The sequence below is a fragment of the Desmodus rotundus genome, chromosome 2, assembly GCF_022682495.2.
Source record: "Desmodus rotundus isolate HL8 chromosome 2, HLdesRot8A.1, whole genome shotgun sequence".
Taxonomy (NCBI): domain Eukaryota; kingdom Metazoa; phylum Chordata; class Mammalia; order Chiroptera; family Phyllostomidae; genus Desmodus; species Desmodus rotundus.
Window position 1 is genome coordinate 197,939,350 of NC_071388.1, and position 23,735 is coordinate 197,963,084.

The 23,735-nt window shown below is 42.7% G+C and overlaps 1 protein-coding gene across 2 annotated transcripts in view; it reads left to right on the forward strand.

Annotated features, from left to right (window-relative positions):
• ACSL3 (acyl-CoA synthetase long chain family member 3) overlaps positions 1 to 11,969 on the forward strand; it is a 58,320-nt gene extending 46,351 nt beyond the window's left edge. For both annotated transcript variants that reach the window (XM_024564269.4, XM_024564270.4), the window contains exons 11-16: positions 1,064 to 1,236; positions 2,866 to 2,940; positions 3,976 to 4,167; positions 5,741 to 5,855; positions 7,198 to 7,355; positions 11,247 to 11,969. In XM_024564269.4, the coding sequence (XP_024420037.1) occupies positions 1,064 to 1,236; positions 2,866 to 2,940; positions 3,976 to 4,167; positions 5,741 to 5,855; positions 7,198 to 7,355; positions 11,247 to 11,404 (871 nt within the window). In that variant the 3' untranslated portion in view covers positions 11,405 to 11,969. The remainder of the gene's footprint in view (positions 1 to 1,063; positions 1,237 to 2,865; positions 2,941 to 3,975; positions 4,168 to 5,740; positions 5,856 to 7,197; positions 7,356 to 11,246) is intronic.
• Positions 11,970 to 23,735: the final 11,766 nt, after the last annotated feature.

Genomic DNA, 23,735 nt, shown 5'->3' on the forward strand with positions numbered 1-23,735 from the left:
TAGTTGAAAAAAATTTGCACTTACAATTTTACTTGATTTAATAGTGTGCTTCTATTTTATATAGACACGCATGTGATTTTAATTATTTTGAGAAATAATTTCTCTTTGCTTTTTAGACTTATTTCATAGGGCTATAAAGTGGCAATCAAGTATGATTAAATGTCTTCTGTTTAAACAAACCTATTAATTTTTTGTTTTTGTAGTACTAATAGACTAAGTAGATTTGATTATAAAATAGGTTAGCATTAAGAAAATGAAAATATGGCATCAGGTTATTTTTCTGGGAATATTAATAGATGGTAGTTTTCAAATGCTTCCCTTATATATAAAACTTTATAAGTTTTCTCCCACCTTTCAGTTATCTCGTCAGTGAGATATGTAACCTACCTTGTAACACTTTTTAATACGTATTTTTTTAGTGATTGCCATTTGGTCTTTGCCTTTTTCAAAGTTACTAACAAAAAACCCCCTTCCTTCTTTTGATCAAGGTAGTGAGTAAAATTTTTTTATTAGTATATTTTCAGAAACATTTCAATTCGATATTTGAATTTTTTTAATTCACCAGATAATTTGTAAACAATAAACACATTGGAACTTGAATTAGTAAAATTTTTTCAAAAGTTAGATTGCTGTATATAAATTTGTACACACTTCTAATGAAGTAGGCTAAAGCAAAAAATTAACTTTTAATACTCAGTTTTATAAATGCTTAATAGGGTTACTCAGTATTAATATAATATGTATTGTAATGATGTAAAAGAAATTGCTGTGCCCATTAGTAAGGGTTTTCTATTATTATGCAATAATAATCCAGACAATTTTGAATTCAACTATTAGTTGAAAAATTTTTAAGAGATCATATATTCTTTACTCGGTTGAACTTTGAAAAATTAAGACTTAAGTAGTGGGTCAAGAGAATCTCTTGAATTGGGTTTATGGCCTTGGATAAGGAACTAAATATCAAAACTAGAAGATTAGTCTAAATGATTTGGGAAATCCCATTCAGCTTTACAATCTTGTGATTCTATGATTAATTTTTTTTTTTTTTTTTTTTTTTTTTTAGATTTGTTTTCCGGAAAGTTCGAAGCTTGCTAGGTGGGAATATTCGGCTTCTGTTGTGTGGAGGTGCTCCACTTTCTGCAGCCACACAGCGCTTCATGAATATCTGTTTTTGCTGTTCCGTTGGTCAGGGCTATGGGCTCACTGAATCTGCTGGGGCTGGAACAATTACAGAAGGTAAGGGTCACCTGGAGTGGAGCGTCCAACTGAGGCTGGGTGCAACTTCTTGCACTTTTTGGTATGGGTGGTTTCCTACAAATATATAGGAGAACGGGGGTTAAGATACTTGTCTGGCACAATAAAGGCAAATTCCATATTCTGTGATTACTTATATATGGTTTTGGAATGTATTAAGTAATTAGGTATGTCTATTATTAATTCATCTAGAGGAGTGTTTCATATTAAATTAGGTAATATTAAAAACTAATTAGCATTCTGGAAAAGAAATTTTAGTTAAAAGTGTTGGCTGTATTGTATACATTATATCAGTTATTAAGTTCTGTTTAGGAAGAAAATATGTTTTGTCTAGTTTGTATATTACATCTCAAATTCAGAAATGCTTCTTGGGGAAGGGGGTGTTTGCAGAAGTACGGAGCAAGAGAGTATAGAGAGGTCTGGACGATACCATTTTCAGAGTTTAACGTGATGACATGGTTGGGGATGTGATCTGCTCTACGGGTGGTTCCCAGATGAATCGCATGGCACCTCATGTCCCTCTTCTGTGGGACAAAGTTACTTTGCTTCCTAGTCCTAGGAAAAGCTATGTTTCTACTTTGTGTCTTCTATGCTGACAGATATTAAACCCCTTCACAGCTGATTTTTTCTTATTTGCCATGAGTGTCTATGTGTACTATTTATCTCTGTGTACGTTCTTAGGCATTACTCCTGTATTTTTCTGTTTTCATTTATGTTCTCTGTATTTTACATATTTTTGGAAGCTACTTCTAAGTTTTGTTTTGTAGGAAATAAACAAGTAGTCTTGCATATATGGTTCCTTTTATCCTGAGGATCTTAATTTCTTCTGCTTTTAAGATTCACTTTGAAAGTGTGATTAATCACTTACAGTTTGTTGTAAATAGAACTCTAAAGTGTTAAATAGTGGCGGTGTATATCTGATACTTCAACGACCTGTGAAGAGGAAACCATGCAGTACTAATTTATAATGCTGGGTTCTTTTCCCAGGTTCTTGGATGTTAGCGATCTTAATCTCCAGCCTGGTCTTTGAGCCCTCACAGCCGGAATTTAAATAGGGCATGATAGCATAACTGATGTGAGGGGGGCTTCTGAGGAAATAATGTCACCGGGGGAAAACTGGAGAGCCCATTTCTCCTGCAGAGTTGTCGCATCTGATAGACAGTGGAATTAGGTATAAACCATTCTGCTCCGTCGCTTTGTAAGACAGGGGCAACAAACTCATGAGCCAGGCAGGTACTTAAATGAGAGGAGCAGGCCCTGATGCAAGGACATGTGGTGGGCAAGGAACCTGGGCAACTGCAGCAGCAGGCCTGTCCTGTCGAACGAGCACTCCAGTTGTTGCTGAGCTGGGAAGGGGCTTCCTGGAGATTCCACCCTTGTGTGCAAAATGGCTTGATGTTCACAGTGTCAGTAATCAATTCAGATTAAAAACAAACAAAAGAAAAACTCAGTGTGGGCCACGTAGCCTGCGGTTCACCAGTTTGTGACTTCTGCTTTTAAGGATTCTCTGGAGATATCTAGGATTTAGGGTACATTACTGTTTTGGGTAATTTAGAAAAGTGAAGTGGTTTGTTACCTGCTGTAATCAGAGACTTTTCTGTTGCATTTTAGTGTGGGACTACAACACTGGCAGAGTCGGGGCACCGTTGGTTTGCTGTGAAATCAAATTAAAGAACTGGGAGGAAGGTAATGACATTTTAACCGTGGCCTTAATGTGTCTAGTATTAAATTACAAGATTAGCATTGTCCTTCATCTTCTTTATTTTAGAACATAAAATACAACCGCTCATTCTGGTCCCTTATAATACATATATTTTATCTAGAGCCGTATGAATGCATTTACTTTGCTTGTTTCAAAGATGATTGTGAAGAATTAGTTGTTTTTATTTTGTTTATTATTTTACTAAAAAATACAAGTAAGTAAATTATGTCAGTTAATTAGGAATTATAACTTTTATTTTGTAGAAGCTAATTTTTAAAATTTATTCTATGAAACCAAAGATTTTTACTTTTTTCTTTTTTGTCTTTTCCCTGAGGGCTTCAACCAAGAATTAACAGAAGGAAATTTTTACTGTAATTTCATAAAAATCTATTGTTGTATACCACTTAAATACTAATTACTCTTAAATTTTATTTTATCTTGTTAACATGCATATTATCAATGATTTGTTTGGATGCTCTTTTCTTTCATACATAGTAAAGATAAAGATTCTAAGCCTCATATAATTTTTCACCTATTAGCAGAATTAGTGAAAATGTTTAATAAATTTAAACTTAGACTATTCTGAAATTATCTATAAAGAATAAATCTTTTAAATATACAGTAATCTGATTTTTATACTTATTCATTAAATATATGATTTAGTACTTTTATTAGTTCTATTAGTATAATATTTAAGAATCTCTACAGAATTCTTAAAGGAGTTTACTTGTGAAGTATGTGTAATTATTTTATACAATAGATGTTGGATTTTTGAGTGGAGTTTATTTTTTAAATGGTAGTTTAAAAGCATAAATTCTGTGGTTAAATAACTGAAGTTTTGTACCTAGTTTTATGTTGATGAGTTTTGTTAATTTATAGGATCTGCTTTATTTCTTTGGGAAACTAGAATCAGATTGAAATTAGGTGTCCCTGTTTAGAAACTAACAGTTTCAAATTTTCACATGATGTATTTAGGGATAAAAATACTGGATTAACTCTTAAGTTATTCTGTTTATTAGGTGGATACTTTAATACGGATAAACCACATCCCAGGGGTGAGATCCTTATTGGTGGCCAGAATGTGACGATGGGATACTACAAGAATGAAGCAAAAACGAAAGCTGACTTCTTTGAAGACGAAAATGGGCAGAGGTGGCTCTGTACGGGAGACATTGGAGAGTTTGACCCTGATGGTTGTTTAAAGATTGTTGGTGAGCCAGCTAATGTTTTCTTTTGAATGTGGGCGTTTCTGAAATCGTTTCACAGAAGAGATGCTGTGTATTTAGAGAGGCTGTTTAACAATGTCAGAGTCTCTCTTCGTGTGATGTTGGTGTGGTCTGTTGCATCATCCCTGGAATATAAAAGTTTACACTAGGGACTGTGTAGAATTATTGGCGCAACAGATTTATGAGGTCTCAAAATCTGTTCAACAGCAGTGGTATTTGTACTTAATATTGGGTAACTTTACAGAGTCAAATTCTTTTTTTTTTTTAGGTTTTATTTATTTATTTTTAGAAGGGAGGGAGAAAGAGAGGGAGAGAAACATCAGTGTGTGGTTGTCTCTCACGCCCCCTACTGGGGACCTGGCCCACAGCCCGGGCATGTGCCCTGACTGGGTATTAAACTGGCGATTCTTTGGTTTGCAGGCTGGCACTCAATCCACTGAGCCACACCAGCCAGGGCAAGAGTCATATTCTTAATAAGGAACATTCATTTTTGTGAATTCTTTGATGTCTAGAGGTTATTAGACAGGGCGCTCTCTGTCGGAGCTGTGTCCTTGCCTCGCCTGTGAGAACTAAGGCCTGGCGCTCTATGGGGTGACGGGCACCTTCCCCTGCTCCTCCTTGAGGTTCACTTTCTCAGTTAGTGGCATTTCTGTCCCAGTCATGACAGAGACCTGGGAAGAGATGCCTCTGTCAGCTCCCCATACCTACCCCACAGCCTGTAATTCACTGTATGAAGTAGGCCTTGAGGTCCTGCTCTCCTCTCTCTCTGTCCCTCTTACCATGGCTGTAGGTTAGGCTGCACCTTCCATCCACCTTGTCGCAGGAAATCCCTCTTGGTTGCCACAGCTGTTTCCCTTACGCCCATCTTCATGCTGCCACTGTGTGCTTCTAAACACTGATCCCACGGGGCCACTTTCCTGCTGAGACCTGTTAGTAGCTCTTGGAGGCTCAGTTCAGGGCTCCTCTGTTATGTGGCCTGATTCACCTTCATCCTTACATCTGGTTGTTGCTTTCTTCTCTGCTGCTGTAGTTTGCTAGTTTGAGCTGGCCCATGTCTGTGGCTCTGTTCTCTGCCAGCGCTGGTCCACTTGACTATCGCTCAGTCTTCCCTCAAGACTAGGCTCAGGCCTCGCTTGCAGGAATTCTTTCCAAAACAGCAGGTTCAGAGTCTTACCACTTAGCACTACCATAATGTATTGAAGCCATATGGTTTTGCATCACGCATCTCTCCAGGTAGAATTTAATCTCTCTGGTGGCACTGAGTATATTCTTTACCTTCCTGGATAACGTATACCAGGAACGTACCTGTTGGGAAGAACATAACTGAAGCTCTGATGAGGGGGGAGTTCCCTTAATCAGAAGCTAATTAAAAAAATGTATTTAATACTATCAAAATTAGGGCTTAATTGTATTATGTACTTGTAATGTTAGCGTAACTATTACAGTGATCTCAGTTGATAGCAGATTGCTTAGAGAATGGCCAACATTTCTGTGTATTAAAGGTGTTGTTAACCTTAATCCTCTAATGTAGTTCCTTCCCGGCCTTTGTCTTGCACAGATCGTAAAAAGGACCTTGTAAAACTTCAGGCAGGAGAATATGTTTCTCTTGGGAAAGTAGAGGCAGCTTTGAAGAATCTTCCATTAATAGACAACATTTGTGCATATGCAAACAGGTAAGAAAGTAGAATTCATGCAACTTTTACTTAAACCATTTAGTGTGCTATTATTAACATTTCTATCCTATATGGGTCTTTGGGAAATTATACCAAGAATCCTTCCTTCTTATCTGTTGTCTCATTATAGCCACGAACTGATTCTTTCCTTGTCATGCCTCCCCCGCATCCCCATCTTCCTGGTGTCCACTTTCTGCTTTCTGTCTCACTGCATTGCCCTCTGCGGTGGGGAAGTAAAGACAGGAAAGCCCTCCTCCCTGCTACCTTGGTAGCCCTAGCTGCTGCCCTCTGTCTGGGGAGGCTTCCCTGAACCAGTCCAGAGGAAGCTCAAGTCAAGAAAGAAGTTGGGTGGGGGGAAGGGTCCCTGCCCTAAAAGGGAGCCTGTTTGGGACCCCGGCCGGGGCCAAGGGCTTCTTCCTTAAGCTATTAAGCCCATGATGACTTAGAGGCAGCTGGGAAGGAGAGTTTAAAGTTAAAATCCCAGAAATGCATTCTTGAGAAGTGAGTTAGAATTTTAGATTGGCGCTCTGATACACTTTTCCCAACAGTACTGTGTGGGATAGCGCTGTTCTCCAGGGTTGCTGGTCAGACGTGTTGTGGCCAGTCAGGAACCTCACTGCAGCAGTTGACGTGATAACGATTCGGGAAAAATAGTCCCTGCTTTCAGAGGAACCAATTTAGAAACAGGCTTTGAGGTGCAGCCTCAGTTAAAGATTGATTACATTTATGTGTATAAATGATTCAGCCCTTTAATGACATATTTTTTTAGTGATGCCACCCATGGTTCTGGGTTTTACAAAGTGATGTTAACTAGAACGGCCCTTCCCTTCCTGCTGTTGCTGCTGCTGCGTCTGGAGGCTCCTGCCTTCAGCGGCATCACAGCTCTTCTTTTGACACATTTTCTCATGAGAACAAAAGAAAATCAATATAGTCCCATTGCTTTGGTTTGCTGCCAGATTTCTTTAGATACAGTTTTTTATTTAGCTTTTATTTCTGTTTAAATCTGTTGAAATGAATTAATTTTTTTAGAGATGAGTTTTCTAGTATTTGTGATTTTTTAAAAAATGTGTGCATGACACTATTCCTGTGTATATTAGAAATTGATCATGAAATGTCAGATTAAGGTTATTTAGCAATGAACTCTGCCAAAGCATCAGGATGTGCTGTGAATCAGACAGCGAAGTGGCTGCTGCGTGAACTCAGTAGGCCAGCACCCAGTCTGCCTCCCGAATTCTCTGTAAAATGGTACAGGGCTGGCTGCTAAGATGTCCGTGCGAGTAGAACTGCAGCTAACCAGCGTGTCTTCCAGTTCCCTCGCTACGTTGCCCTTTGTCTGTTTCAGCTACCATTCTTACGTCATTGGGTTTGTTGTGCCAAACCAAAAGGAACTAACGGAACTAGCTCGAAAGAAAGGACTTAAAGGGACGTGGGAGGAGCTGTGCAACAGCTGTGAGGTGGAAAACGAGGTCCTCAAAGTGCTGTCTGAAGCTGCTATTTCAGGTGAGTGATTCTTACACTGACTCTGAGAACTGCGATGGGAAGAGAGTACGTAACTGTGTTTGTCCTATCATGTTACAGGGCTTAGGTTACATGGTTTCCCTCTCAGAAACCAATTGTGTTTTCCTACCATTAGTAAAAGAACATTCCAGCCCCCTACTGAGCCTTGCCACAGGACACGCGTGTCATCAGGGTGCTCTCATCTCTGCAGCCGCCCTTCTCTGGGCTGGCCCTTTCTCTGCGCTTCTCAGCTGTTTCCAAGGCCCTGCTCGGTGTGCCCGTCACCCAGCCCTCAGATCGTCCGCGATTCATTTCTGCACTTTCTATACTGCTGGTGTACTGGGAGTTGGTTGTACTAATACGTCCTGTAGCCGCTTTGTGTGTCAGGGAAGGGAGACAAGGAGACTAGATTAACGTGGTTGGTTTAGTAAAAACTTTCTGAGTCACCAGCATTAAGTATAATACATGTATGAACTTTTATTCTCCTTGCGCATGTTATTCGAGTGTGTGAAAAATGTTAACTGCACTTAACCTGATGGAGTCATTGTTCTGACCTTTATTTCAACAGTAATGTTTGTTAGTGTGTCCGCTTGCGGATCGTTTCCAGCAGTTTGAGGAACTTAAATCTTTCGACCGATGCTAAATTGAGTTAATAGATATTCGTTAGAAACCAACATAATTTCTAAGTAAGAGAATACTGAAACGATAATCAAGCATAATTTTAGATTTATAAACTTTTTTGCTTATTATTAATTTTATTTATATATTAACAGCTTTATTGAGATGTATTCATATACCAAACAACTCACTTAACATGTACTATTTAAACAGTTTGTCATACATTCACGGAACTGTGCGACCATCACTCACCACAGTCAGTTTTCGAACCTTTGTCGTCACCCCCAAACGAAATTCTGTGTCCATTAGCCTTCACTCCCCATCACACCCCAGAGCCTAGGCCTAGCCCTTGGCAGCCACTGATTTACCTTGTTTCTGTGGATTTGCCTATTGGGGCAATTTTGTATAAGTAGAATCATACAATATATGATTTCTGTGACTTGTTTCTTTCATTTAGCATAATGCTCATCCATGTTCATCCCTGTGTCAACACTTCATTCCCTTTTATTGCCAAATAATGTTTCACCATATGAATATATGGTGAAACATATATCACATTTTGTTTATCCGTTCATCCTTTGATAGACATTTGGGATGTTTCACTTTTGGCTGTTACTGAGTAATGAACACTTCTATGAACATTCATATACAAGTTTTTTGTGGATATATTTATTTCTCTTGGATAAATACCTAGGAGTAGAATTGCTGACTGAACCTGTGTTAACTTTATATTGGACCTTTTGAGGAACCACCAGACTATTTTCTAGAATATTTTTTTCCAAATTATTTTCTAAAATGGTAACACTGTTTTACCATCCCACTAGTGTTGTGTGAGGCTTCAGTTTTCCCGCATTCTTGCCAGCTTCTGTCATTGTCCGTCCTTTTGCTTCTAGCCATCCTAGTGGGTGTGAAGTGGCACCTCATTGTGGTTTTGATTTGTAATTTTCTGGTGCTAATGATACTGAGCATCTTTTCATATACTTATTGCCCATTGTATAGCTTCTGTGGAGAAATGTGTATTCAGGTCCTTTGCCCATTTTTTAAAAATGAGGTTGTCTTTTTATTACTGAGTTTTATTAGTTCCACATATATTCTAGATACAAGTCCATTATCAGATATGTGATTTGTAAATATTTTCTCCTATTCTAGTTTTTACTTTTTTGATGAAGTCCTTTAAGGCACAGCAGTTTTAATTTTGATAAGATACAGTTTATTTGAAATATTTTTCTTTTGTTGCTCATACTTTTGGTGTTGCACCTGAGAAACTATTGCCCAACCCAAGTCACAAAGATGTCACCCCTGTGTTTTCTAGTTTTCACTCTTACCTGTGGATCTTTGGTCCATTTGGAGTTCACTTTTCTATGTGATGTGAAGAAGGCTTTCAAGTTCATTCTTAACCCAGATCTCCATCAGTCAGGTTCACAGCACAGAGAGAACCAGTAGGTTATGTAGATGAATGAAGAGACTTACTGCATGGAGCTGGTGTGCGTGATTCTTGGGACTGGCTGGGCGGGGCTGGGGATCTGTGGGGCGGGCTGCTGGAGGGGCGGGCCTCTCAGGCGCCAGCTGAAGCTCCTGTCTGCGGTAGAACTATTTTGGGGGGGATGCCTCAGCTCTGCTCTTAAGAGCTTTCACTGACTGAATCAGATCCACTAAGATGATCTAGGAAATTTTCTTCATGTAAAAATAAACTGATTTTAGACTTAATTACTTCTACAAAACACCTTCAAAGCTACACCTAGATAAGTGTTTAATTGAGTAACTGGGAACTCTAGCCTAGCCCAGGTAACACATAAAGCTGACCAGCACAGTCCACCCCTTACCACCTTGGCATCCTTGTCCACCTCCTGAAGCCACAGTTAATTTCCAAGTGAAGGCAGTGGTCATGCCAGACATCTGCCTGACGGGATACAGCTGTCCTGCCTGCGACCGGGAAGAGTGATCTGTACTCTCCCCTTTGGTATCCTGTGAGTTAAATACTGTGATACAAAGTTAACTTACTAATACATACTGTGATGAAGGGGGAAGAGAACAAAATGAGGAAGAAATAGTTATTACAGCCCTCGTTCCTGTGTTTATTTTTCTAAAACACTGGTTTAGATCATGTCACTGAGTAAGGCCATAGAGTCCAGGGCCAAGCAGTTGGAAGTCTAAAACTTACCTGGTCTCCCCGCCCTGGCTTTTCCATCTCCCCCACATCTCAGGGATGTCAGACCGCTCACCCCTTAAGTCCTGTGGTCCCAGCCTTGCCTCTTGGCTCGTGGTGGTTTCTTCTTGGACGCTGCTCCTGGATTCTCTGTCACTGAATAAATCCTTGCTTGTTATCTCTGCTTATTTTTTAACGTATTAATAAATCTCTTGTTTCTAAGACACTTGAACCTTTCATTTAGCACATTATACATATGTACTTTATTATGGTTAGGTGTTTACCTATTTTCTCTTGTTAGATCGTGTGCAGCTTGAGAGTAGAAACTCTCCATTTTTGTAATTTTTAAAGACTGTTTAGTCAAGTGCTTTACACAGTATGTTTCATTAAATACTTGTTTAATGAATGCTGTAAAAGTCAGTCAGTCTCACTAAGGAAGTGTGTTTCTGCAAAGCTCAGCCTCCCTGTTCTCCCTCCTCCTTTCTGCTGGCGAGGTTCTTCCCGGTGTCTGTGTCGGGGACACCGCAGTGGGCAAGCATCCTGTCCTGTGTTCTGGTTCAGTGACAAGATTCTCTTTAAACTAGACGTGTTTTAGTTTCTGACGTGATTATGCCCTTTACAGTGAATTTAGAGAAAGCAAATAGGTGTAAAGTAAAAAGTGACCATTCCTCTCTTCTTCATTCTGGATCCCAGCCCCTAGTGCTGTATACAGTTTGTAGTTTGCTGTGCATCCTTCTCGTCCCCCACATCTAGCTGCATTTAAGTTTATCTAACATTTAAAAGAAAAAACAACTTGCCTTTTTTTTAACCTAGCAATATGTTGCAAAAACTTCGCACATCTATACCATGTAGATGTAACTCACTCTTGATGACTGAATTGCATTCTTTCTTATGCCTATAGCATAATTTATCTAACTCCTTCTACCGATGGACCTGAATTTAAAATTTTTCGCTGTTCTTATTCATATGTATTTAACTTATACAGCAGTTCTGAGGGTAGATTGCTTGGAAATGAGAGTCTCGGGCGGTGGGCTGTGCATTTTGATGGGTGCTCAAAGACTGTTTGCTGAGAACCTCACTCACACGTTTTTCGTGACTTTGCGTTTATATTTTTTCCCACACCATCTCAGCAAGCCTGGAAAAGTTTGAAATTCCAGTGAAAATTCGTTTGAGTCCTGAACCGTGGACCCCGGAAACTGGTCTGGTTACAGATGCCTTCAAGCTGAAGCGCAAAGAGCTTAAAACCCATTACCAGGCGGACATTGAGCGAATGTACGGAAGAAAATAAATGATTCTCTTCAGCATCAGTTTGCTGCAGGGAGCTCGGATCACATAGGAAAATACTTGAAATGCATGTCTCAAACTGTGAGGCGAACTCCATTCCTCATATTAAACCCAAACTGTTGTTCTCGTGACGTCACCACTTCTAACTGACAGGATGAGTAAAATACTAAGACAGCAAACCCGTGTCTGTCTCTTCTTTCCCTCCTGCAGTTCACGTGCCCGCCAGGACTGCGCCTGTCAGCATGAGGACTCCTGAACCGCACTGGGGGCAGTGATTTTAAAACCTCAAGTTTTTAAACATGATTTGTATGTTCTGTATAATGTTCAGTTTGTAACTTTTTAAAGTTTGGATGTATAGAGGGATAAATAGGAAATATAAGAATTGGTTATTCGGGGGGCTTTTTTACTCACAGTATTTAAAAATGTAAGGTTATGTATGATGTGAAATTATGTAAATTTCAAATGCTTATGAATCAAATCATTGTTGAACAAAAGCTTTGTTGCTGTGTAATTACTGTCCTGTATGCATTTGGGAGAAATAAATATACCCATACTTATGTTTTAAGAAATTGAGACTTTGTGAATATATGCCTGATAGCGTCGTCTTTCATACATTTATTTTTTATTATGTAAAAATGAAGTTTGGTTGGTGCTGCATGGAACAAAGTCGCAGTAGAAGGTTGTGATTTGACAGTAAAGAAGAAAACACAGCAGATGTAGTGCCAGTGGGTCATTAGCCTCTGGTAGCTCACCATTGAGATAGTCAGTCTTATAGTTAGCTGTTGAAACCAGGAAAACACGCAAACTTTTAGAATTGAAAGCAATTGTAAAAGTTAGATGGGGTAGAACTTAAAAAACAAAGGGTAGAAAGTTAGTTATTCTTTATTTCATTGATCGTATGCACATTGAGTTGCTGTATTTATGACACATTAATTATGGAAATGTGTTCTATCCCACTCTCCTACTTTTCATCTACATGTTTAACCTATTTCTCTTCCAAGTTAGGATTTTTCTTTTGATGGTTCACACTAGTGTGTGTGTGTGTGTATGTATGTGTGTGTATTTGTAGCTTATTGAAAAAGCACCTTACCCTTTCCATCCTAAGCTTCCTACACTAGAAAATTAAATAACTTGGAATGCTTCAGATAATAATATTCTTACTGATTTCCATGAGAACTTAATTTAATGAGATAAGTTTTAATTTGTGGATTTTCATGTCCATGTGCAACTTACTTGTGATTCTAAAAGCATTGCTTGTATGATACACAGTCTTTTCACATGTGTTTCTTGGCTATTATTTGAGCATTAAAAGTGATTTTGTACCAATTAAGATGTGTTCAAATCAAGACTTTAAGAAAACACAGGCACCATGTTTTTATGTCATGTTGGTTATTTTCGTGATTCTCACTTTCTTTAGGCATCAAGAGGCAAGCACAAAGCTGAAACAATGCGAATGTGGATGTCTGCGGGGTGGTGGGGGTGGTGAGGCCCCGGGGGTGGCTTTTGGTCGTGTCACAAACGTCTTATTTGGAGACATTGCAAATGGTGTTTTGTTTGGTTTTGAACTTTCCTTGTATTCTTTTATATTTGTATTATGTTTTGAATACTTTTCATAGTTTATCATAAAGTTTGGAAAAACTGCAAAGAATTAAAAATATGAAAGAAACTAAATGGAAAGTCTATCAGGATGTTGTGATCCAAAAATTAAAGCAGGGTGGGTGGTGTTTCTGATGCTTTATCTTCAGAATAATTGTTGGCGTTCAAACGATTTTTTCAAAGTTGTACTTAGAGAAAGAAGGTTCATTTCTTCAAAGGAGAGATGTTGGTGATGTCACTGAATCAGAATCAAAGTTGTTTCTTTTCAGAAACATCTCATAAGGCTGTATCTAAGGCTAAATTAATTTGTATCTAATTCCAGTTTAATTGTTTTTTTTATAATTCCTTTCAGTCCTAAAATATCAGATGCCAGGTGTCACAGCAGAATATGAAATTAAGTAGAATCCCTTTTCTAACACATTACTTTCTAAACCAAACCACCTATAATGACTTGAAAAACAGTATCTTTTAATATTACCCTTTCAAAAAGAAAAAGTTGGTTGATGGGGGGAAAAAAAAAACATCCAACAACTGTAATTCTCTTATAAGAAATACTGCCTTAACCAGAAGGTACTTGAGGAAAACTAGGAACTTTAGAGTAAATTGTGATGTCTAATGCACATCTGTATGCGGATTGTAGATTCTGAAAGAATGGTCCTTGAGAACTATTCCTGGAAACGAGCCGAGGAATTCTTTAACCTTTCCTACGCCGGTGAGCTCAGCAGTGCACAGCACAGCTTGGTGACTACCCTCACCTCACTTGCCCACATCTCCACTCCCCGCTAGTAGGTTTTAGCTTCAACTTCATCAAAAAGTTTAACTTTCTAAGCACTACCTTGTTTTTAATGAATGGATTTGATATCCACAATTTCTTTCAAGTTTGCAATTTTTGCAACAGTGTTTAAAAACTAACTTGGCATATAACCTTGCGGCTAAAAGTCATAAGATTTTGTAGTTTCAAACAATGTGTCCCTGTGTTACGACTTTGAAGCTTAAAACACTGATGTGTGGGTTCTTTTGTAAAGAAATTCTGTGCATCTGCAGTGTGTTAAAGGGGGGTCCACTTAAGCTGTCCTGCCGGCCCACTGAAATGTGGCCCACTCTGTACACTTAGTGGTTATTTACCATGAGCTCCTTCCCAGCGTTTTCTTGGTGATTGCTGTTTTCTGCCTGCGGAAGTGTAGAAGCTACATGATGTACACTATTTGTAATTTGACATGAAATTTGAAGAATAAAGATATGTAAAAACAATTCTGATATTGAAACTCAATGTTTTGTCCTAAAAAAAGAACAGCTCCCTCAAAAAAAATTTCAGCCCTCAATGGACACTGCTGAAATCCTTGTTGAAAGGGGAGTTTGGGGGAATTTTCTTTCTTGGCCTAGCCATCCACTTGAAGGGACACTTTTTTTTATTCCGGAAATTCTGTTCTTACGCTTCATTTCTCAGTCGTCTTCTTAATGTGGCATGTTTTGTGCCAATCTTTAATCATTTGTGGGAGGAAGAGTTCTATGTGATGTCTCAGAAACCAACTGTAGTAAGAGTTTTAAGATCTAGCAGCTTCAGCATGGGTCTTTTTGTTTTGTTTTTTAAATATCCTCACCTGAGATCATGCTTTTTGATTTTAGAGACACTGGAAGGGCAAGAAAGAAACATCAATCGGTTTCCTCTTTTACGCCCCCTGCTGGGGACTGAACTTGCAACTTAGGCCTGTGCCCTGGCCTGAATCAAACCTGTGTTACAGGATGACCCTCCAGCTGAGCCACACTGGCCGGGGCAGTGTGGTTTTTCCTGTTACTTGTGCCTCATTTCTCTAACTTTCCTCAGTTATTCTAAACATTGGTAGCTTTCCCGACTATACCAAGTACATCTGTTACTTGGGGGTGAGGCAGGTGTGTGTTGTCACGGGCCCCCAACTTCCCATCGGGGAAAACATGGAGCTGGCAGAAGAAAACAGCTTTGGAAGACAGAGTCTTTTGATACTGCAAAGTTCCATATTCTTCATGAAAACGAATGAAAAACCTGCCCAGCTTTGCAAATTTTATTCATAAACTGTGGTGCCAATGCCCTTCCTTACCATTAGGGTTAATCAACCCCTGTGGCCCTCCCTACTCTGGAACTTGTCACCTCTCCCACCCCCAGAAATACTCTGCAGTCTGATAACGGGGCTGTTGCTAAACCCCTGGGTGAGAGTGGAGAATGGCTTTAACGGGAGGCCTGGGTGGCAGCAGGCTCCCACGGGCTTCCAAGGAGGGCTGGGGTGGGAAGTGTTCACAGGTGAAATGCCCAGCTCTGACCTCAGCAGTGTGCTGTCCTGGACGCCTGCATATCTGGTGCTGAGGAGTGGGCCTCGTGACCCCTCAGCTGCCCAGCCTTGCTGTGGGGCTGCTGTCCCCAGCCGGCTGGCCCAGGGCCCTCTGCTGGGCGCTTCACCCACGCTGTGCAGGCCCCTTCCGCTCAGCTCTGGTGCTGCCACCATCATCACCAGCAGCTCTGGGTTCGGATGGTTTCTGCCTCAAGAGGAATGGAGCAAGACTTCTGAGAGTAAAAAGAGAAGTTTCCACTAAAGTCAGGAGACTTCGCTGTTTTACAGCTATGTCACAGGTAGCCACCAGAATATCTCTGGAACCTTTCCAAGTGATCAGCAGCTCACCTCATTTGAGAAAGCAAGATGTATCAGGCTGAAGAAGCGTTTCTATGGTTTTGCCCATTAATTCCACTTCTGGGAGTCTAGGAAATCCCCGACAGATGTGGACTGAGATTTCTTGCACAAAGACCATTGTGAAGTTTTTAGTAACCATCTGTTGGGAACAACCTAAGAGCCCTAATATCTAAACAGTTAAACACCCCACTCGGTTGATATGTGGGCAACAAATGTATTTATACAACTGTTCATGTCATGAGAATGATTTAACATGAATTATTTGGGGGACAATGGGAATCAGAATCGAGTAGGCGCTTCAGGTCATGGAGTGCGTACATGTGTGTGCTGCATGTATCTTACAGAGAAAAGCCTGGAAGGGAGGGAATGTGCCGATGTGGTGGTTATGGAATTGGGGCTGACTTTATAAATTTCATGCTTTCCATATAAATTATTTTAATAATGACATCACTGCCATTATAAAAATCCAAACTTAGGAGAGTAAATTGTTTAAAGGTTTATTTTCTTACCCTGCCAAAATTAATAACTTTTTAAGAAAAAATTAGCTTCATATTTTCTCAAGTTTTGGTAAAGAAAAAACCAGAAAGCCTTTCATTTTCTAATCATATTGCATTTATATTGGCTTCCCAACATAATGCCACAAATTGGGAGACTTCAAGAAACAGGAACCTATTCTCTCACGGTCCTTGGGGCCAGAATTCCAAAATCCTGCAGTCAGTACGACCGCGCTCCTCTGAAACCTGCAGGGGAATCCTCCTTGCCTCTTCGGTTCGGTGGTTTGCCAGGATTTTTGACTTTGCTTGGTGTGAAGAGGTATCCTTCCAAGCCTGCCTCTGTCTCCACATGGCATTGCCCCCCTGTCTTCACATCACCTTCCCTCTGGACGCATCCATGTCCAAGTTTCCCTTTTTTATAAGGACACAGTTGTCTTGGGTTAGAATCCACCCTAATGACCTGTTCTGAACCCACCCATCTACCCTGTCTGCAAGTCAGGTCACATTCTGAGGTTCTAGGAGTTAGGATTTCAACATCATTTTTGGGAGGCCACAATTCAACCCCAAATTGTATGTGTATATTTTGGAGGCATTTTTCCTTTGTTAGTATACATGAGTTAATCTAATTAATTAATAAAGTGACCTTAATGGCTACATGGTATTCCGTAACATGGGTGTATCACCATGTATTTAATCATTCTTTCATTGCCGGGCATTTAGGTTATTCCAATTTTTGCTGCCAGAATCCGTGTGACGACAAACAGCCCTTGCGAACATTTTTTGTGCATAAGATGTTCAAAAATGCTTTGTGTGCAAGGTGCTTCCTGCTTTTTCGAGTGTCTATAGGACATTTCCCTGATAGCGGCCTAGCTAGAACACACCTTAAACATTGTTCAGGCTATGCAATTGATACTTTCTTTTGAATGTACATATCTTGACTCCTTGGGTAAGTTTAAATTCCTGAGGTGTGGGTGCTTTAGCGATTCTTTGTATCCCCCAGTATATGTCTTTCTCCAAAGAGATTCTGAGTGTTTGCTACAGTATCATTTTCACCCGTCATCAGTCATTTCATCCTCTAATCCAAGCTCAAGTGCGAGAACAAGGGGCAAGAAGGTGTGCAGTGTGACCGAGGCAGGCCCCGTCCTGGGAGCTTCTGTGGATTCTGTGTCAGGTGAGGGTTTTGTTTATCATTATTTTTTGTTGTGTATTTCCCCAGCTACCTCCATCCTCCCTTCCTCCTTTCCTTTTCTTTCTCATTATAAAGAATAATTCCGTATGCTTTTAAGTCATCTGTGGAATGGTTCTGTCGTACCCTTTCCCAGGTATACACAGAGATGAATGAAAATGAACACAGTACCATCCCTCAAACAGAGGCTTCTGCGGGCGCTTGACGCAGAACCTGGAGACAGCGTGCCTTTGTGGGTCTTCGTGTGTTTCCTCCTCCACAGCCTTTAGAAGTGGCAGGGACAGGGCATAATTGATATTGTCTGCCACCGTCTGCCACCCACCCCCTTTGGGTGACTCACCAGCCCCCTGATGCTGCCCACCATGCACGCTGAGTTCACCACTGCGTCTTCCCAAAGCAGCCCAGACACAGAGCCTTTCTCGTACAGCGTCGTGACAGGCTGGCGTAGCAGGGACACTGCTTCCACAGGCAGAGAGGAGGAGGAACACACTCACCACAGCCACACACCTGCGATCACGCGCCACCTCCACGCGCTTCATGTTGAAACGGATTTGGATCATGAAAAAAGGACGGTTTTTGCCTCGCAGTACTGGTAACAAGACCTGCTTTGGGAGTTTTATGACGGGTTTCTCCCTGTTTTTCTCTTGAGTCCTTCCTGCTTTTTCTTTTGCTTCAAAGATACAGAAAAATGACCTCAGTTTCATTGGAAAAACCGCCTGAGCAGCCCTGTTCTGTAAAGACACTAACAATTCCCACGCTTGTGACTTATGGGATAATAATAATTATAGGAGTTAACACAGAATTTTCCAAGTATTTGGTGCATGTTACCCACTAACGCCCATGTCAGTGCCATGAAAACGGGCGTCCATATTCACCCTTCTTTGCAGACAAGGAAACTGAGGCCTGCGGAGGTTAAATGAGTACGTGACCGAGCCGGGAGGGGCCCAGGCAGTGGCAGCACATGGCGGACCAAACGGTGGACTAGCATCTCTTAGACTCCAGGCCTTCCAGCGCCGCCCTGCCAGTCCTGATGTGTGGACTGGCTGTGAGACCTCCAGGCCTCTCCTCCCCGCTGCGCTGCCTGGCTGACCCGATGCTCACCGCACTCTGATGCTCGCTGCATCCTCGCTCCCCTGGGCCTGCCCAGCGTCCTACCTGGCCCCGACCACCTGGCCTGAACAATCCGGGAAGCACCACTCAGGCGAGGTGTGCCCAGCACGGTGCCAGGTGCTTTAAATACGGCCGGGGATGAAGACTGAGTGCACACAGGACGATCGCTAAATTCTTAGAACAGAGTTTTGTTAACTTTGGCTTCGGGCGGGCAACCTAGTTAGTTATCGGCTCCTGGCCTGTGAGTCATGGTGGCAATTTCTATTTTCGTTTGCAGACGGCAGTGACGCCACAGTTTCCATTTGAGTTTTCCATCCGGTGGTTTCCCTTTTCTTTTTGTAAACAGCTTTATTGAGGTGTAATTTATATACCATAGAATTCCCCCGTGTTAAGTGTGTAATTCAATGATATTTAATAAATTTACAGAGTTGGCCAGCCATCACCACAGTCCAGTTTTAGAACATTTTCCTGGCTTCCAAAAGTTGACTCCAGCCCATTTGCAGTCACTCTGGGGGCTTCTTTGGCTCCTCCTGCCCCCCCGCCCTGGACCATTTCATACTTTCTCAGGGAGGGGGTGGGGTGGGATTGCCACTGTGGGCTCCCTGGGTCTTCCTTCCCCCTCATTAACTCCAGCCGTGGTGTCGGGCACCAGTGCTAACAGCGTGGCTGTTGGTTCTCTGCACCTGGGTGGCTCTCAACACTGGCTCCATCAGGGAACCCCAGATACCTGCAGTCTCTCTCCTGGTGACTTCACCCAGAGCCACCTATTTGGGACGCCTGTGGGGACACAGACACCCTCTGTAGCCCCAGTAGGGTTCCCCTCAGCCTTTCTATGGGGTCTTTTCACCTCAGTGGGGGAGATTGTGGGGAGGAACAGAGAGGTGGCATGTCCTCAGTTTCCACCGGCAGCTTCTTGGGCCCCGAGGTTAGCCCAGACCTCCCCACCAAGTCCCCCATCTGCTGGGGGAGAGGGTGGTGGTGGGTGGGGCTGCTTCCACGGATTCTCCTGACTCACGAGGCTGTGTTATTATCTTCCCAAGGCCCTCTTCAGGTTTCGATGACACGGGAGCAGCTCGCCAGTCCTGCTGTTGAGCAGAGATGCTGACGAGATAAGCACACCCCCACCTCAACTCAGGGGACAGTCCAGCGACAGCCTGCCATGCTCCTATGCCCCGACGTCCTTTCCCTCTGTCCCACTTTATGTCTCTGCTTGTTTGCAAGAGATGAACTGTAGTGTGGGCTGAGATCCTCCCACCAGGGACTGGGCTCCTAGAACTGAGCTCCATAGAACACAGAGTCCTTGCTGTCGCTGAGCACTTCGTCCACAGGGGGCCTTCCCCTTTTGTTTGGGTACTTCATACACCAGTGTCGCATGTCCATGTACAACCCTAAGGTGAGGAAGTTGAGGCTCAGAGACATTAAGTAAACTCGACGTAGTCACACAGCACAGACATACATGGACTAGGTCTGACCCCAGATTGGGCAGCAACAGGGTGCAAGGAAGAAACCCGGTATCTAACCCCAGGGTGAGAATCAGATTTCAGTGGTGGTACCGTCCTGTCTGTCTTTCTCCTTTTCCTTTCCCTTCCTTTCCTTTCCCTCCCTCCCTCCCTCCCTCCCTCCCTCCCTCCCTCCCTCCCTTCCTTCCTTCCTTCCTTCCTTCCTTCCTTCCTTCCTTCCTTCCTTCCTTCCTTCTTTCCTTCTTCCTCCATTCATCTCTCTCTCTCTCCCCTTCCCCTATACAGCCATGCATCCATCTATCCATCTCTGATTGGTTTTTCTTGGAGCATTTTAATCAATCACGTGCACTTGCATTCTTGTCCCAGAGTCTGCTTCTGGGGACCTAATCCAAGACACTTGATCTCCATTTCCATCCCTCTTATTCACTTGTTTGTGTTTCAGCCCATGACCAGCTCTGGCTGTATCACTCCAACGAGCCGCTGTTACCCTACAGCCCCGATACCACTCTGTTGCTAAACTCAACGCACACAGACTGGTTCTCATCTTCCTTGACATCACAGCGTCATCTGACACCATGGACTCGTCTTGAAAAAAACGACTCCTCTCTGGCACCATTCCCCTGGCTTTCCCCGTACATTTCTAGATCTTTCTTTGGCTCCCTTGGTGTGGGGGTATCCACCTCTAGTCAAGCTATTAAAACAGAGCCTTCTTTTCTCCTTAGGTGATCTCCCTTCATTTCCGCAACACGCTGGTAACCCACACATCACCCTCCTCAGCTTTGTCTCCTCTGATGCTCCTCCAGTGTCTCTGCTGAACCTCTTTATGGAGTGTCTCAAAAGCGCCTGAAAACTAGACCCATGATGACCCTGCCCGTACAAGCAAGCTTGGTTCTACTTCATCGTGCTCTCTCTCTCTGACTACATGTAGCCATCTAGCCATGACCTGGATGCCACCCTGGACTCCCCTGCCCCCGCCCTTATTCCTGGTAGCCAACCAGGCTCCAAATCCTGTGTATCATGCCTTTGAAATCTCTCTTATATGGCCCGCTTTCCTCTGTCTCCACCACGACCACTGAGCCCACTCTGTCACCAGCACCCGCCTGGCCTGTGAAGGTGGCCTCCTCTCTGAGCTCATCTCTCACACTCCTTTAACTTTCCCACGCCGCTACCAGACTGATTTTTCCAAGGCACAAATCTAATTATAGCTAAGAAAGCCTTCCTGACATACAATTCACACACTACAGAACTTACCCATGGAAAGTGTGAAATTCATCCTTTTAGATGTATTCACAGAGTTGTGCAAACATCCTCACAATCTAATTTTAAGACTATTTCCTTTACCCCCTAAAGAAACCCCAAACTCATTAGCAGTCACCTCCCATCACCCCATTTTCCCACCCTTAGGCAATGCTAATCTTTCTGTCTCTATGGATTGGCCTATTCTGGATTTTCTATAAATATAATCATATAGTATGTGGTCTTTGGGACTAGCTTCTTTTTCCTAGCATGATGTTTTCAAGAGTCATCCATTTCATAGCCTGTATCAGTACCTCATTCCCTTCTGGGGGTACTGAGCAATGTCCCGTTGTGTGGGTATGCCACTCACCACTTGCCGACCCCCTTGCTGAACGCCGGGGCCGTCTGCACTTTCTCACTGTATGAATGATGCTTCAATGGCTGTTGGTGCGCACACGCTTGTGCCGGCAAATGTTTTCATTGCGCTTGGATGTATATCCAGGAATGCACTGGGTTCCTTCACAAACTTCTCAGTGACTTGCTGTGGCTCTTAGATGAATCCCCTTTTCTTAGATGGGTCCCCTTTCCTGGGTGCCCCAGCCCTCACCTGTCTGGCTAGTCTCTCTGTGCTCCAGGACTTGGTCACAGTGGGCTCTTATTTTTGGTCTAGTGTCTTCCCTCTGCTGTAGGTCTGGAAACCTCTATGGACCTCTGTCCATTCCTCCTTCACTTGGTCACCTTTACGCAGCTTCAGATCCCAGTTGAATTGGAGTTTTCTCGAGGGAAGCTGTTCCTGAGCTCCCCAGTGAGATCACGCTTCCCTTTCTGCACCGTGTGTTTATTCCTCCTTTGTAGCTCTTGTCACAGCCAATTTTTGTCTCTCTCTTCTAACGGCTTCATGATCGATCACGGCCAATCTTTGTATCTCCAGCATCCACACGGCCCCTGGCTCGTGTTTGTTGAATGAATGGTTGGTTACATGACTGAAAATGACATCACTCGCCCCTTCAAGTGTGCCGGGAGAATTTTTAAGCCACGCAATACCTGATTGTGTAGTCAGGGGTGCTGACTTCTTTTCCTTTAGAGTATCCCCAAAATGACAGCATCCAGTACAACAATAGCCACCTCATGTGAATGGATCAAAACTACACCTATTTTTCTTGTCAGATTGACAGAAAGTATATTTTTCAGTGTGCCACAGAAATTTAGTGATTAGTCTATGTGTGCCATGAGATGAAAAGGTTGAAAATGGCCGATGTGTCTGACGAAGGGTTTTCTGAGCTTTATGTTGTGAAAATCGTATAAATCAGCCCAGTGACTGTTCGCACTGTTCCAGCTGAATATGCATAAATATTAGCAGTGAAACGGGGCAGTCTTCTCAAGGGCCACCCCAGAAGCCACGTGGAATCTCCTTGGTGGGAAGGAACTTCTCAACAAGCTTTTTGGAAAAAACTCACCAGGGATGAGAACATTGTTTCCCATAGAGCAAGGGGCCCCCAAACCTACCAGTCCACTGCCTGTCTCTAGGCTCACAGCACACGGTATGGGGGGGAGACACACACCCTCACTGACTTTCTGTCTGAGACCCACGTGGGCTCAGGCCAATCCGACCTTGTAAGGTGAGAATGTGAGCAGAGCCCTCCACCCCTCCCGGTGGGCCAGTTCATCGTTTTCAGGAGAGCTCTCTGGTGGTCCGCCTGGGGAGACGGGTGAGTGGGGAGAGGGCAGTGGGGAGAGGGCAGTGGGGCCAGGGCAGTGGGGCAGGGCCGCTGTCTCCTGCCCCCACCTGAGCCTCACTCCCTCCGTCGTTCCTGCAGAGCCTCCACTCGGGACTTCATGGGGCTGGGCGGAGCAGACGAGCCTTTCCTCTGGAACGATGTTCCCTCCCACGCAGACTGCAGGCTGTGATTCCCTCTGAGCTTCCTTTTGACCGGCCTTCATCCGTCCTCAGCCTTCCAGGTGGTTGTTGAACTTTCCTCCTTTTGTTTTCCTTACTGCTGTGGGTTTCTGTCCTTAAGGTTTTCTTACTGCCGTTTAATGGAACTCAGCAGGGGGAAGGTGAAACACACTTCCACGAGGACTGAATTCCCGCTTCCTATCTGTTTATTTAATAAACAGTTCAAATCGGGACGGTTTTCTGTTTATGGAACTAGATGTTAAGCATGATCTAGAATGGGGAAGGAGTCACGTCTTGTTCTGTATTTCTGGGAGCCTCGCCCCCTCCCTGGTATACGGTGGGTACTCCCGTAATGTCTGCCAATGGAGTCGGCTTTGACGCCTAAGCGTCTCTACTTTTGTTCCTGCTTCTCATTCTTACCTGCCTTCACAAGTACAATTCCTCATAGCAAGGACTCAGCTTCGGCAGAGCCATTGAGATCTCCATTTTATAGCCTCTTCTATTGCAGCCTTGACTGTGCACTTCTGCAGGATTAGAAAGAGATGAGAAAATATGGTAAGTGCCTAGGTGGGCAGGTTTATACTCTATAACTCATCTTCAAAGTTACAGTTCCCTTGGCTTACTTTTCTTCCAGGTAAAAGCGCAACATGGGTATTTTATAATCCCTTGCTTTTTTGGGATCACTAAGAAGAGAAG